The 14,771-nt window shown below is 44.7% G+C and overlaps 1 protein-coding gene across 1 annotated transcript in view; it reads left to right on the top strand.

The window, feature by feature from the left end:
* G3BP2 (G3BP stress granule assembly factor 2) overlaps positions 1 to 14,771 on the top strand; it is a 43,968-nt gene that overhangs the window by 13,818 nt on the left and 15,379 nt on the right. Inside the window, 11 exon segments of the mRNA XM_040327753.1 lie at positions 6,354 to 6,527; positions 11,317 to 11,334; positions 11,336 to 11,379; positions 11,381 to 11,406; positions 11,909 to 11,947; positions 11,950 to 11,996; positions 11,998 to 12,011; positions 12,105 to 12,132; positions 12,134 to 12,182; positions 12,185 to 12,243; positions 12,245 to 12,286. Coding sequence (XP_040183687.1) covers positions 6,354 to 6,527; positions 11,317 to 11,334; positions 11,336 to 11,379; positions 11,381 to 11,406; positions 11,909 to 11,947; positions 11,950 to 11,996; positions 11,998 to 12,011; positions 12,105 to 12,132; positions 12,134 to 12,182; positions 12,185 to 12,243; positions 12,245 to 12,286 — 540 coding nt within the window.

Here is a 14,771-nt window from a genome sequence, read left to right as displayed (position 1 = left end):
GCAAATACAATTGTGACACAAGTCATATTATAAATGAATGTCATTAAAAATGACCTTTCCTTTTCAATCTGCAGTGTGGTGATATGGACTTCAATATGGCTGCACAGAGGTTTTCTGTACACAGAACGCCCCCCAGATGTAATTTCCTGCTTGTGAAAGTGGCTGATATTCCCAGAAGTCTGTACCACACTAACCTTACTGTGGTAGTTTTGGGCTGTGTCCATGTTTGCTCTGCATAGCGGACACGGACCTGTCATCTGCCTGCTCAGCGGGAAACGGCAGACCCGCTTGACTGAGTCATGCCTGTGTGAAAGGGGCCCAAAACCTCAAGTCGTAAAAGTGGTCTTTGTTGCAGCCCATTGTAGGATTGCCAAAGATGTAAGACATTGTTTCACAGACTTGTGAACTATAGAAAAAAGATTGTTCCATGAAATGCAATGATTACAGAAATTGATTGTTTATGTAGGATGGGAGAATGAACACTGGCTGAAAAATTCCAGTTTCGTTGATCGACTTTGTTGTGTCTGAAGGCAGCATAGGTTTGAGAATTTTTTTAGTGTTATTATTTTTTTAACCCCCCCCCCAAAGCAGATTAACTTAAATGATAAAAATGCAGCTTGTTCAGGAATACTCGCCTGTGTTAAAGCTATCCCCAAAGTACTTCTGTTTCATTACAAGATGTTCTCAGTCTTCTGGGTTCAAAGAAACCCAGCACGATTGAACTAGGAAGTCTGAGGGCTTGCTATAAATTGACATCAATGCTCTACCACCTAAGAGTAGGTAACCACAGCTTTCATAATTTATAGTGTACTTTAAGGAGAAATGTTTCATGTTTTATATCTTTTTAAAAAAAAAATAGAATTTCTCCTACGCCTTCCAGGACGGCACACCAGAGAGATAAGGGCTCCTCCCACAGGAAACACAATCAATTGACAAGTTTGTTATAAGTTCCCACCCCTCCCCTTGCTCCTCAGTATTTTGATTGTGTTTCTCCCGAACACAGCGGCACGTTTGTTGTTTTATATTACCTGGAGACGGTGAAGTCGAAGGGTACCCCTGTTGAGGCAGGTTCAGGGAGGCCGGGGAGAGCTGAACTGACCTGTTGGCTTCGGTCGCTCACAGGTCGCCACAAAGACAGGCATGGACGCTCTGAGCTGTGGTGAAAAAGCCATCGTCCCTCTGCACAAAAATCCGCCACGCTGCTAACTCTTCTTCCTGGGGGGGTTTGCAGAGGAGCATTGCGCTCCAGACCTCGTTCGGAGGTACAGGAAGCGCGTCACCGGAGAGTGGGCGTTCCCTACACGGCAACCCGGAAGTACGCCTCGGCGTGGAGAGCAGCGTGGAGCGGTGGGGTCGGCGGCGGATAAACCCTGCGAACAGGTACCGGCAAGCCAAGGACCCAGTCAACCTCCTCATGATGGAAGAGGAAGGGAAGACTAGCGCTGCGGCTACCAAATCCAGATCGGGGGTCGGTGAGTACTGTCCCTCCTGGAAAGGGAGAAAAGGGGAGAGTGAGAGTTCCTGAGTCGCAGGATGCAGCTGGTAACGGCTGCCTTCCTCGTTCTCTCTCTCTTTTCTCCCTAGTACAGCCTGCAGCTCTGAAGTGGGAAGAAATAACATGGTTGTTTTTTATTATGTTCCCTCTCTAACAGAATCTCCCGGTGAAACCCAGGGGGCCTCTGCTCAATCCTCAGCATCTGCTAGTGGTAGTTCCTCTAAAAAATGTGGAAACTGTAAAGATAAACTCCCAAAATCCTATACCAAACCCTTCTTCCACAAATGTATTAACCAGTTGGCTGGGAAGGAGGCAGCTGCTATGATGAAAGATTTTCTCTTGTCAATGCAGTCTGAAATGTTGGCCACGGTTAGAGCTCTCAGGGAGACAGCTACACAAGCAGCCACAGGCCCTAGCACAGAGGAACCGGCCCCTAGAGAGACTTTGATTTCTCAGGGAAGGCTAGTTGCAGGACCCAGTACCCCTTTCCTATCCTCTCAGGTCTTTTCTCATGATCTGGAGGAAGAGGAAAGTGAGGTCATGAGCCAGGTCACTAGACATAGCTCAGAGGGTGAGGAGGATAGAGACTCAGTCATGTCTCAGGAAGAAGGAAAATTGAAAAGATTCCTCTTCTCAGCAGAGGACGTGGACAGTCTCCTTCAGGCAATCTATGCCACTGAAGAGATTCCAGAGGTTCCTAAAACGACCTCTGCACAGGATAAGGTGTATAGGGGACTCAGTGAAATACAGGATAGAGTCTTCCCTCTCCACCAATCTCTAAAAGAAATAATCCTACAAGAATGGAAATATCCAGAAAGGAGACTAACCACTCAGAAAACCTGGAAACGGAAGTACCCGTTCACCCAATCAGTTGGGGAAGCTTTCTTTAAACTTCCAAAACTGGATGCGGCCCTGTCTCAGGTCACTAAACAGTCAGACCTCTCATTTGAAGATGCTGGCAGTATTAAAGATCTAATGGATCGTAGGGCCGAATCACTCCTAAGAAAAGCATGGGAGGCTAACACAGCTTCTATGGCCCCAGCATTAGCTGCGACCTGTGTAGCCAGGAATGCAGACCTATGGGTAGAGAAACTGGCAGAACACCTCGGCCAGTTTACAGAGTCAGAGGAAATCTTGGGGTCTCTATCTTTGATAGGAAAAGCTGTCGCATACTTGGCAGATGCCGCTTTGGAAACTGCCAAAGCTTCAGCCAAAACAGCGGCCTTGATTAACTCGTCCAGGCGAGCTATCTGGGTTAAAGCCTGGGATGGGGATGTCACATCAAAGGGAAAACTGTGTGGACTCCCTTTCCAGGGTTCACTTCTGTTTGGCCAAGGATTGGATGATGTCCTAGCTAGGTCTTCAGAAAAGGGAAAGAAATTCCCTGTGAAACCTAAGAAAGATGGGTTTAAGAAGACTTTTCGAGGCCCCCAGGGGCAAAACAAGCAGAAATATAAAAGAGAACCCAATAGGCGCTGGTTTTATGGCAAAGGGAACAAAAAGAATAACTTACTCTTTCCCTCCGCCAAGGCTGAGGCTAAACAGACCAAGTGACGCCAAGGTCAGGGTAGGGGGGAGGCTGTCCCAGTTTGTACAACAGTGGGAAAATATTTCAGACAGTCCCTACATACACAAGCTTATAAGGGATGGGTTCCGCCTGGAATTTGTCACCTTTCCCCCCCCTATGATCACCCTCACGCAGCTCCCCAAGGATACCCTAAAAAGAAGGGCCCTCTTGGAGGGGGTTCAGGAATTGGCAGAGCAACTAGTAATAACACCAGTGCCAGTAGAACAGCAATACCGGGGGTTCTATTCCCACGTGTTTTTGGTTCAGAAACCATCAGGAAAATTCCGCCTGATAGTAAACCTAAAAAAACTAAACGGATTTTTAGAACAAAAGAAATTCTCCATGGAGAGTATTTACTCAGTAAGAAAGAACCTCATGAAGGAAACCTACATGACAACCATAGACCTGAAGGACGCCTATTTGCACGTGCCAATTCACGTGGACCATCAGGCCTTTTTGAGGTTTGCGGTGGTGGTAGGGGAGGAAATCTTTCATTGGCAGTTCAGGGCACTACCCTTCGGCCTAACCACCAGCCCCAGAATCTTTACAAAAATTCTGGCAGAGGCAGTAGCATTCCTACATCTTCAAGGAATATGCCTTATACCATACCTGGACGATCTACTGATCTCCGGTCAGACAGAGTCACAGGTTCAGAGGGATACCAACAGGGTAATGGAGTTTTTAGAAAGCCTAGGCTGGATTATCAATTTAGAGAAATCCTCCCTCATACCAGAACAGGTAAAAAATTTCCTGGGCTACACTATAGACTCCAGGCTTCAGACGCTTTTCCTGCCAGAGGAAAAAATAAAAAAATTAGTGTCAGGAGCAGAGAATCTGGTGAGATTCCCCAGACTTCCCAGGAGGTCAGTTATGAGAGTGCTAGGCTTAATGTCGGCATCCATACCAGCAGTAGTCTGGTCCCAATTACATGCAAGGATGCTCCATTTTTTCTTTCTGTCCTCTTGGGACAAGAAGGAATCCCTGGATCAGGAGATTGTACTCACCCCTCAGGTCCTGTCATCCCTAGAGTGGTGGACCAGTCACCAAAACCTAAGGGAAGGTCGACCTTGGGCACAATGGGATCCGGTAAAATTGACTACGGATGCCAGCACATGGGGGTGGGGTGCCCACTTGGGAAAGAAAAAAGCCCAAGGAAGATGGTGCTACCTCCTGGCTCATCAATCTTCCAATACCAGGGAGCTCAGAGCAGTAGGAGAAGCTCTGAAGGCCTTCCAACAAGATGTCACAGACAGGGAGGTCCAGGTGAGCTCAGACAACGCTACAGTAGTGGCCTACCTGAATCACCAAGGCGGTACCAGATCCGGTCCCCTATTAGAACTAACCATGAAAATCCTGGGTTGGGCAGAGAAGAATGTCACCTCCATCTCAGCCATACATATAAAGGGGACAGACAACATAGAAGCGGACTTCCTCAGTCGCCAACAATTAAGACAGGGGGAATGGGAATTGAGTCCCGAGGTCTTTCAGGCCTTAGTTCTTCAGTTTGGCGAACCAGACATAGATCTGTTCGCGAACCGGAAGAACAGGAAAGTGAACAGGTACTTCTCAGCCTCGGTAGAACGGGATTCAGAGGGCCTGGATGCGCTGTCCCAGAACTGGCACTTCAAAATGGCCTACGCTTTCCCACCCCTGGCGCTAATTCCGCGGGTACTCCAGAAAGTCAGCAAGTCCCCCGGTCAGGTCCTCCTTATTGCCCCATGGTGGCCAAGGAGGACATGGTTTGCGAACCTGAGGTTCATGTCAGTAGCAGAGCCTCTGAGACTCCCAGCCAGGACAGATCTTCTCAGACAAGGTCCAGTGTTTCACTCGAGACCAGAGTTCTTTCAGCTAACAGCCTGGTTAGTGAGCGCCAGATTCTGAAACAACAAGGTTGTTCAGAAAAGGTGATTGATACTCTCCTTACAAGTAGAAAGCCGGTCACTAGAAAGATCTACTCAAAGATATGGAGAACTTTCCAGACCTGGAGTAGAAAAAGACAAAAGTCTTCCCAGTCGGTTCCGGTTATCCTGGATTTTCTCCAGGATGGAGCGGACGCTGGGCTTAAGGTTAGCACCCTGCGAGTACAGGTAGCGGCCCTCTCGGTGTACCTGGATAAAAGATTAGCGAAGGACGACCTAGTTAAGAGGTTCTTACTAGCTAGGGAAAGAATGTCCCCCGTCCTTAAAAGCTTCTGTCCACCATGGGACCTTACTAGGGTATTAGAGTCATTATCTATGCCTCCTTTTGAACCTTTAGAGAAAGTTTCCCTTGGGTTCCTTACGTTAAAATTAACTTTTTTGTTGGCTATTACTACAGCCAGGAGGGTAGGAGATCTGCAAGCTCTGTCTATGAAAGAGCCTTTTCTTAGGGTGCAACCAGACAGGGTCACTCTTAGGGCAGATCCCTTATACCTACCTAAAGTAGCATCCTTACTCAACAGGACGCAAGAAATGATATTGCCGTCCTTTTGTTCAGAACCAAAGAACGAGAAGGAGTTTAAGTTCCACTGTTTGGACGTAAGAAGATGTCTTCTTATATATTTAGATAGAACCAAAAGTTTCAGGAAATCTAACCATCTCCTAATCCTCTATGGTGGGGTCAGGAAGGGATTACAGGCCTCAAGGCCATCAGTCTCAAAATGGATTAGAGAAGCTATTACAGAGGCTTATCGGTGTGCAGGAGAACCAGCTCCACTTAATATCAAAGCTCATTCAACCAGATCTCTGGCGACATCTTGGGCGGAGAGAGCAGGTGCCTCCTGGGACCAGATCCGTACTGCGGCTACCTGGTCAAGTCATCACACCTTCCTGAAACACTACCGTGTAGAATTGTTGTCACAGCAAGACCTGGCTTTCGGTCGGAAGGTCCTCCAAGCTGTGGTCCCACCCTGAGGTAGGCCTGAGGTCCTTTTATATCCTCTCTGGTGTGCCGTCCTGGAAGGCGTAGGAGAAAACCTACGTTAGATCTACCGGTAACGGTATTTCTACGAGCCTTCCAGGACGGCAGGCCTACTACCCACCCTATGTGAAGAAAGGTAAGCTATATGCTAAATGGTAAGTACCGATGGGGTGCCCCTTGTGAACCAGTTCAAGATTACTTTATTAAATACTGAGGAGCAAGGGGAGGGGTGGGAACTTATAACAAACTTGTCAATTGATTGTGTTTCCTGTGGGAGGAGCCCTTATCTCTCTGGTGTGCCGTCCTGGAAGGCTCGTAGAAATACCGTTACATCTAACGTAGGTTTTGCCATCAAGATCTCCCTTTGACTGTAAATTGTTTTCTAAAATTCAGGAAATTCACAAGAAGGTGATGTCCCTTCAGTTTAGTGAATGTCGCACAAAGATTCGACACGTCGATGCACATGCTACACTAAGTGACGGAGTTGTTGTCCAGGTCATGGGTGAACTTTCTAATAATGGCCAACCAATGAGAAAATTCATGCAAACCTTTGTGCTTGCCCCAGAGGTAAGTAGTTTGCCAATGTTCTATATTGATTTTTCCAGTCTTTTATATTCAATCTCTGAGTTTGGGAAAGCTTATAATTCAATAAAATATCTAGGGCATTCTATACAGCATATAGACACTTTCTCAAGATTATATAATAAAATGGTATATGTAGATGGGGTGTGGTGGTAAGGATGGAATTATTACAACATATGTATGGATAGACTGACTTCTAGACAATACAAAATATTAGAAAGTGGTCAATTTTCATAATGGTTATTTGGTTTGTTTTTATATTCATCACTAGCATTGGCCATTAAAGCAGATCTTCACCCCCTAAAAGAATTTTTATTTGGCTCCAGCCCCCTGCCTCCCCACTTTGTGCTGCACTTCAGCCTTTCTGGCCTAGGCGAGAATTGCATTGCTCCCAATCTGTGTGATGAAGGGCTCTGCCCAGCCTCCAGTATCTGTTAGAGCTTTAGCACATCTGCGTGGGTGTGTCATGAACGATCACGACACAATTAGGAGGGTACAGGATTGTGTTTGAGGTGTACGCAGACTGAAAAATTCTTTGTACAATCCTAAATCTCACGATGTTCACGCATGCGCAGATGTGCAGCAGGGCTCTGGCAAGTCCTGAAGGGTGAACAGAGCATTTTGGCACATCCTGCGCATGCATCAAACTATCCGTGAGATTGACACCCATAGGGGAGGCAGGCCACAGCAAGAGGACTTAAATTTCTCCTTTATATTTTATAAGGACAAGATCAAGATTTTCCAGGGAATTTGTAAAACTACAAAAGCCTCTTTATCGTCCCAGGGGACACAGGCATTTTTAGACTGTCAGGTTATGCTGCTCTTCAGGAGAAATGGGACACTAGCAACAAAAGGTGGCCAGCCCAAGATAAACCGCCCCACGACAATCATGCCTCAGCTTTTGCTAGTCTTTTTGGGATAGTGGGCTTGTTTTCTTTGAAAGACGTTTCTACAATCAACAGCTGCTGGTGGAGTCAAGCTAGATAAATGAAATCTTGGAATTTACCGCAGTTGATTAAGAAAGCAAGTTTTCAGTTTTATTTTTTCCTCTCCCTCCTACAGTTGATGACTTCCCCTTTGTTTTTTCAGCTACCAGCCAACTGCTATTTCGTTAAGACTAGTATGATAGGGATTATGATTAGGGATTCCCTACTCCTTTTTATGAGTAGTTTTTTCCTATCCTTCATTGGCTAGACATGGGTTTTCTCATGCATGAACCATCAAACTTTCCACCAGCTTCCTCTGCTGGGCTGAGAACGTCCTTGAGGGGCAAAGCTGGCACATGCACTGGACTCTTCTTAACCTTTTTCTGCATGGCTCGGTGGTCTCTGCTTGGAGGAGTGGCACAGGTTGTGGGTTGGCACCACTGTTCATTTTGTGCTGGCGGTGTGCCTGAGACCTGATCTCAGAGATACTGTCTGGCTCTTTGGTTTGTATGCAGGGTGCATGCTGTGACTTTCATTGCTTTGCCTGGGGTGTTTGCCCCAGTTTGTAAAGATATTGTTTTGTGGTCATTCAGTCATGACTCTGCATCACTTGGAACCCCTGCAGTTTTTCCCATCTCTGTGCTAAACCACACTATACTGTGGTAGTTTTGGTACAGTCAGCCTTTGAGGCTACATGGTCAGTAGTATGTAAAAGACTTTGGAGGGTGTGTGGTTTTGTGTCAACATTGGACTTTAACCACCGCACGCCGTAGAATAATGGTGGCAGGGTGCTTCCTTAACTCTGGGAGGACGTCGTGTGACGTCCTCCCAGAATCGCGCACCCTGGGGCGCGCACCCGGGAGTGTCCGTGACCGCCGGGTCCTGGTAAATCGCTGCTGATAGCGGCGGTTTACCACGCGATCGCTCCGTCCAATGACGGAGCAATCACTTGTAAAAAAAACGGCGTCATGTGGTGACGCCGGTTCCTCCCTCCCCTCTCTGTACCGAACGGTACAGTGTGAGAGGAGAGGGGGGAGAGCGGAGGCAGCAGCAGTGCTGTGGGCTGGATCTGTGACAAATGCAGTCACAGAGCCAGCCATCCATCCATCCCAATACATACAATACTCTGCCCCATACTCTGCAATGCGAGCGTGTGCAATTTTGAAGGGTGACATGTTGGGTATCTATTTACTCTGCATAACTTCATCTTTCACATTATGCAAAAGACCTAGCCCTAGGTGGTTCTCTATAGGAGACTAACTGCTGCTGGGTCTAGACCAGCATTTTCAGGGATTAGGTTGTTACACAATATATATATATATAGCCCCAACAGTTTGCACAGTGCTTTACAGAATAAGTACAGTTACAATATAATTCAGGACAAGAGGGTTAGGTGGGCTTTGCTCATGAGAGTTTGCAATCTAAAGGGAAGAAAAAAATATACAAAAGGTTTTCACTTTTATGGGGTTGAGTTGTTTGAAAAGTGTAATTTAGGGAAACCTATCCCACCTCTAGGTAGCAACTCAACAGATGAGTTTTCAAGGATTGCCTAAAGGCAGGCAGAGTAGGAACTAGCTGGACCTCGCCTCGCCTGGACCTCGCCTGTGGACAGCTGGACCTCGCCTGTGGAATGCACTACCAACCACCATCCGACTGGAGTCGGACCACTTGGCCTTCAGGAGAAAGATTAAAACCCATCTCTTCTGAGGTCAAGGGGTTCCTTACCCATGAAATGGATAACAGCGCCCAGAGGCGATTCAGTTCGCATGTGTTGCGCTTTACAAGTCTCTCTCTCTCTCTCGTTGGGGTAGAGATCTGAGAGAGAGGCTCTGGGGGTGAGCATGTAAGGAAGTGACGAGAGCAGGAGGACTTGGTAGGATCAAAGTGGTTGGCTTGGTTGATATTTTGAGATGAGGTTGGTGATGTAGCTGAGGGCAAAGTTGTCAAGTTTTGCTTTAGTTTAATTGATTGATCGTAAGCCAGTGGAGTGGCAAACACTGAGGGGTTAGTAAGGTTTATTCCTGGACTATCTTGTTTTAGAAATCGTTAATCTTTTACTCCTTGAATATTACTTTTAGTACAGGGAGTTTCCCATGTAAAATCCCTCTGTGCCCCTGTCACTCTGTGGGATCTGAGTCGGTTATTCCTGATCTTTCAAGATCACCATGTAGACTCATTAGACATTCTTCTTTCACCCACAAGATGGTGGTTTGTGTTGCTATTACCTCTACAACATGAGTGCCTGAGCTGGTATCTGTATCCTGCAAGGAACCCTTTCTGGTTTTGCATAGGGACAAGGTGGTGTTGAGGCCCAGGACTTCCTTCTTGCCTAAGATCGTTTCTGTTTGCCACAACCTGGACCTTTGTTCTCCTGTCCCTCCATCTACCTCTGGTTCAACAGAAGGAAATTCCCCTCTGCCTGTATGTGTTGTGAGTAACTTTCAGCCACTGCTTCTTCAGGTAGATGGATTCCTTTAATTTTCCATATGGGTCCCTTTAGTCTGGCTTCCTTGCCCACCATCATTAGATGACTCAGGCAGACGTAGTCCAAACTTATGGCCGTCTTCCTTTTCCTGGTAAGGTGCATCCTACTAGATCTGTGAGTGATTCTTGCTCTTTTTGGTCTTCTTTTTCTAAATGTTTACCTGGTGAATATTCAGGCCTCATCCAGTGCCAGACATTTAGAAAGAGCCACCCGGAAGGATCTGTGTTTTATGTAGATGATTAAGAAATTGTGTATTTGTGCCTTTAAAATCTTCATGGAGTCCATCTCCTTTTTTTATTTTTTTTATTTTTTTATGCTCTTGGACTGCTTTGCTACACAAACTGAGGCATGATGGATGTGGTGGGGTAATCCACGGGTGTTTGTTTCTGATTTAATTGATTACTTTTTTTATTTTATTTTTCAGCTTAGGAACAGGTATGGCATATGTAATTTGCATTATTAATCAATTCTGGGATGGCATAGCAAAGCACAAACTGATCTCTGAGCTTAAAGAGCATGGCAAATTGACATTGTTTTGGAAATGGCCCTGACAATCCATTATACTCAAAATGAAAGAAAAGACTAGTTGCTATTCTTCTGAGTTTGCTGCAGCAAACTCAGCCTGAAGTTTGGCCGGCCCAATGAGTGCAGTGCGCTTTGTGCAAGCGCCATAAGAAACCAGCTGTGAAGTCACAAGGCTTTACTGCTGGTTTCCCTTGGCGGAGATGGCAGCAGCACCACCCAACGGCTGATTGAATTATCAGCTTGAATATAGACAGCTGGAAGTGTCCTAATATGTCAGCAGCTACATTATTTGTAGCTGCTGCCTCTATTTTATATCTGGCTGTAACAAATGATCCTGCAGTTTTAGTTATGTCAATTGAGAAGCTGCTGCAGGGGACATGAGTGGCAACGGCTGAGCCATGGGACCTTTATAGGTGATGTCATGGCTCTGGGATTTATGGTCTCCCTTACACAGGTGTTGCAGAATCAAATCACTAGATAAGTACACCTCTAATTTTTAAGAATGGTGTGTCACTGCGACATTATCGTAAGTTTACATTCACTGCTGCTTTCAGTGCTGGCTGCAACTCAAGGAATAAGCAGCGACCCTACAGGCTAGGTAAATATAAGGGGGAGGTGATGGCCCTTTTGCAGATGCAAGTTTGCCTTGCATGTTGTAGAACATTGAGAATGTCCAGTGTTTGGTCATGATTTTTGCTGCTTTGTGGGTCAGATCGGAATGTAAACTCTAGAACCTTCTGAAGATATTTGAGATAAAGTGTGTTCCTGTGTATGTTTTATGAGAGTATTTGTAAAAATGAATGCATGCATTTTTTTTTTTTTTTTTTTTTTTTTACAGGGATCTGTCCCAAACAATATTTTATGTTCATAATGACATCTTTCGTTATGAGGATGAGGTTTTTGGATTCGGAAGCATAGCTGGATGAAGGCAAGTGTCTTAAGACTTGAATTTGTTTTTATAATTCACTTTTCATAGTGTACCTGACATAAGGCCTCATGCACACTGGCGTTTAACCATGCTCTCCTGGACGCATTTCTTCCTGACAGCGCCGTTTAGCAGAAAAAAATCGCTTGATGCTTGTAAATGGGTTTGGGGTGCGTCATGGCAGTTGATCAATTGGAAAGAATTTATTCTGCCCATTGAAAAGAATTAACGCTTAAGCACTTGATGTGCTTAGCCTTAACATATGTCAATTTTTTTTTTTATGCCAAAATGCTGCTCTTGGACATGCTGGCAGTGCACTTATTCTATTTTTTTTTTTTTGCTTCTAAATGCCTGTGTGGATAATGCATACGCCAACATGCAGCAGCATTTAGAGGCAGAAAAAAGACAAATACCCTTAACGGCTGCAGTAAAAACCTCCAGTATACATGAACACTTACTATGTACTTTTTTGAGATATTGAAAATATATAAATTTCAATCGCCAGAATCTGAGGAAGAAGCAGAAGAAGAACCAGAAGAAAGACAGCTATCCCTGAACCTGTACAAGAAAACTCCAACAGCTCATATAATGATTCCTCATCCAGTGTCGTAAGTTCAACTTTTTTTCTTTCTTAACTTTGCTGGTACTTGGTACATTTTTTTATTTTAAATTATTCCTTTTTTTTATTTATTTTTTATTAGTAATGGAGTAGAGGAGTCTTTAGAAGAATCCCATTCATGAACCAGAACCAGAGCCTGAACAAGAAGTTAAGAGTGAAGAGATAAACCAGAGCCAGAAGAAAAGCATATAGAGGAACTTGAGGACAAGTCACCCACACCACCCTCCTGCTGACCCTATCCCTCTCCCCCAAGAACCACCAAAGGTACATTCTTTGTGGTGTGTGTTGTGTGTGTGTGTGTTGTGTGTGTGTGTTTTTTTTCCTCCATCTTTTCCAGACAAATGCCTATACAATGTTTATTGGAATTTACCTGAAAAAGGGGCAGTCTGCCATGTATCTGTTATTATTTTGATAATCATGTTGCTGATCACTTCCATTTAAACACGTGTCTTGTGTGTAGAAAGAGTGGTGTCGACCACAATATATTGCACCATCACCATGATTACTTTTTTTGGGGGGGGGGGGGGGGGGGGGGGGGGGGATTAATTGCATTCTTTAAGTGAAAACCTCAGCCAAGACCATAATTGCATGGTAAATGTTAGAAAATATCAAACAAATGATTTTCACAATAGAAGTGTTTCCAGGCAGTAATCCATTACAGATGCAGGAAGTATGAAGTTTGTTCCTAAAGCAGTTTTACACCAAAAACAAAAGTGATTTATTGTAGCTTCTCAATCCTTGTATTATCTGCTTTTAGTTTTCTTCCCCCCCCCCCTTTTTTTTTTTTACCTGGTGAGCCTTAGTTGATGTCTTGGAGCCGGTTCACACAGGGGCGACTCGTCAGGCGACTCAGCTGCCTGACAAGTTGCGTTTCGCTCTGTTAAATGGAACCGTTCTTGTACAACTTTGGGGGCGACTCGCATTGACTTCAATACAGAAGTCATTTTGCAAGTCGCCTCTGAAGTCGTCTTGAGATCGAGTTTCCCCCCAAAGTCACCCCAGCGTGAATCGGCTCTTAGGGTGTCTTCATGTCACTGGAGAGGGAACAACAGATGTCGTTAGGACAGCAGCATTGTCAAATTTGGATAGAGGATGGTGTTGGATGCACTAGCAAATTTTAGATTGACTTGACTAACAAATTAAAGCCAAACTCCTGCTAACACTTTAACCTCTTCAGCTCCGGCAGGTTGTTGACCTTTTTGCGCTGCGTTGCTTTAACTGACCATCATGCCACACTCTAACCAAATAAAATTGATGTTCCCACAAATAGAGCTTTCTTTTGGTGGTATTGGATCACCTCTGCGGATTTTATTTTTTGTGCTAATAAAACAAGCCTAACAATTTTGAAGAAAAAACCTATCAGTAAAATTTTAAATCGGATGTCTGTCAACTTAGACCACTATATAGTCTTTCTACTGTTTTTGGTAAAACAAATCCCAATAAGTGTGTATTGATTGGGTTGCGCAAAAGTTGTAGCGTGTACAAACTATGGGATAGATTTATGAATGTTATTTATTTTTACTACTAATGGCGGCAATCCGCGTGTGTGGGTTTTTTTTTTATTCGGGATTGAGGCAGACAAGTCTGACACCACAACAACATATAAACTCTAATATATATATATCTCTTATCAAGCGCTCCTAGTGGAATTTAAATACTATGATGTGACAGTCCAAAGTTCATTTGAAAAGCCAATGGTAGAAAGAATAGTCCCAAACAAGATGTTCCGGAGAAGACTATGAAGGAAATCTCCTTCTCCTGTGGAGAAGATCCAGTGATATCCTTATAAACCACCACCACTCGTGCAATGAGCAAGTAAAACTCTTACCAGACAACGCTGGGTAATGAGCGTTGTATAATAACTTAAATCACAGCTGGGGATAAATCCAATCCAATCCTCCTTGGATATCCTCTCCCATGTGAGAAAAGAAACAAACAGTGGCCCATAGCATAATTCCGTTTTGGTTTAATAATTAAAACAGCATAAAATAAGACTTGCACTTACACTTTGGTAGAGTAAGTCAGAGTAGAGTAAAACCTGAACCGAGCGGTAGATGCCGCCCTGGATGCTTTTCTGTGACCCGATCGGGTGATGGGAGATTTTACATGTACTGCCTGACTTACTCTACCAAAGTGTAAGTGCAAGTCTTATTTCTGCTGTTTTAATTATTAAACCAAAACGGAATTCCCCCCCAAAGGTTTTATAGTTTATAGTTTTATAAGCACTATCTGTTTCCATAAGCGCCGAGTACTTGGGGAAGGGCTGTCTGCTTTAGTTGACATATTTTAAATCTGACACATAGTGACACTTTTTGGGGGCTAGTGACACAAATGCAGGGATCGGTGCTAAAAAAAAAATGCACTTTCAATGTGCAAATTACACTGACAGGGAACGGGCCAATCAAAGGGTTAAATGGTTTTTAACTGGGGGGCATGATTGCACTGTAGGAAGACTGTTTTGCTTAGCAGAAACACAAGATCTCCATCTTCCTTACTAGCAGACACGCATACTGCCTTATTTACATAGATCACCTGACCGCCACTCTCCGAATGATTGCCGGGGTATGTGACTTTGCGCTTAAAGGGGGGAAAAAAAATGTCACCTTAATGCAATCTGATGATGCCGACCCCCCCAGCCTCTGTTTTTTACTTGCCTGACCCCTTCAAAAGTCCGCACTTTGTCCCGAGATCCTCTTCGCCCTCAGCCTGGCCGCTAATTGGCTAGAGCGGATGGATTGAGAGCAGCGCA

The sequence above is a fragment of the Rana temporaria genome, chromosome 1, assembly GCF_905171775.1.
Source record: "Rana temporaria chromosome 1, aRanTem1.1, whole genome shotgun sequence".
In the NCBI taxonomy this organism is placed as follows: domain Eukaryota; kingdom Metazoa; phylum Chordata; class Amphibia; order Anura; family Ranidae; genus Rana; species Rana temporaria.
This window is presented reverse-complemented; position numbering and strand designations above follow the sequence as displayed.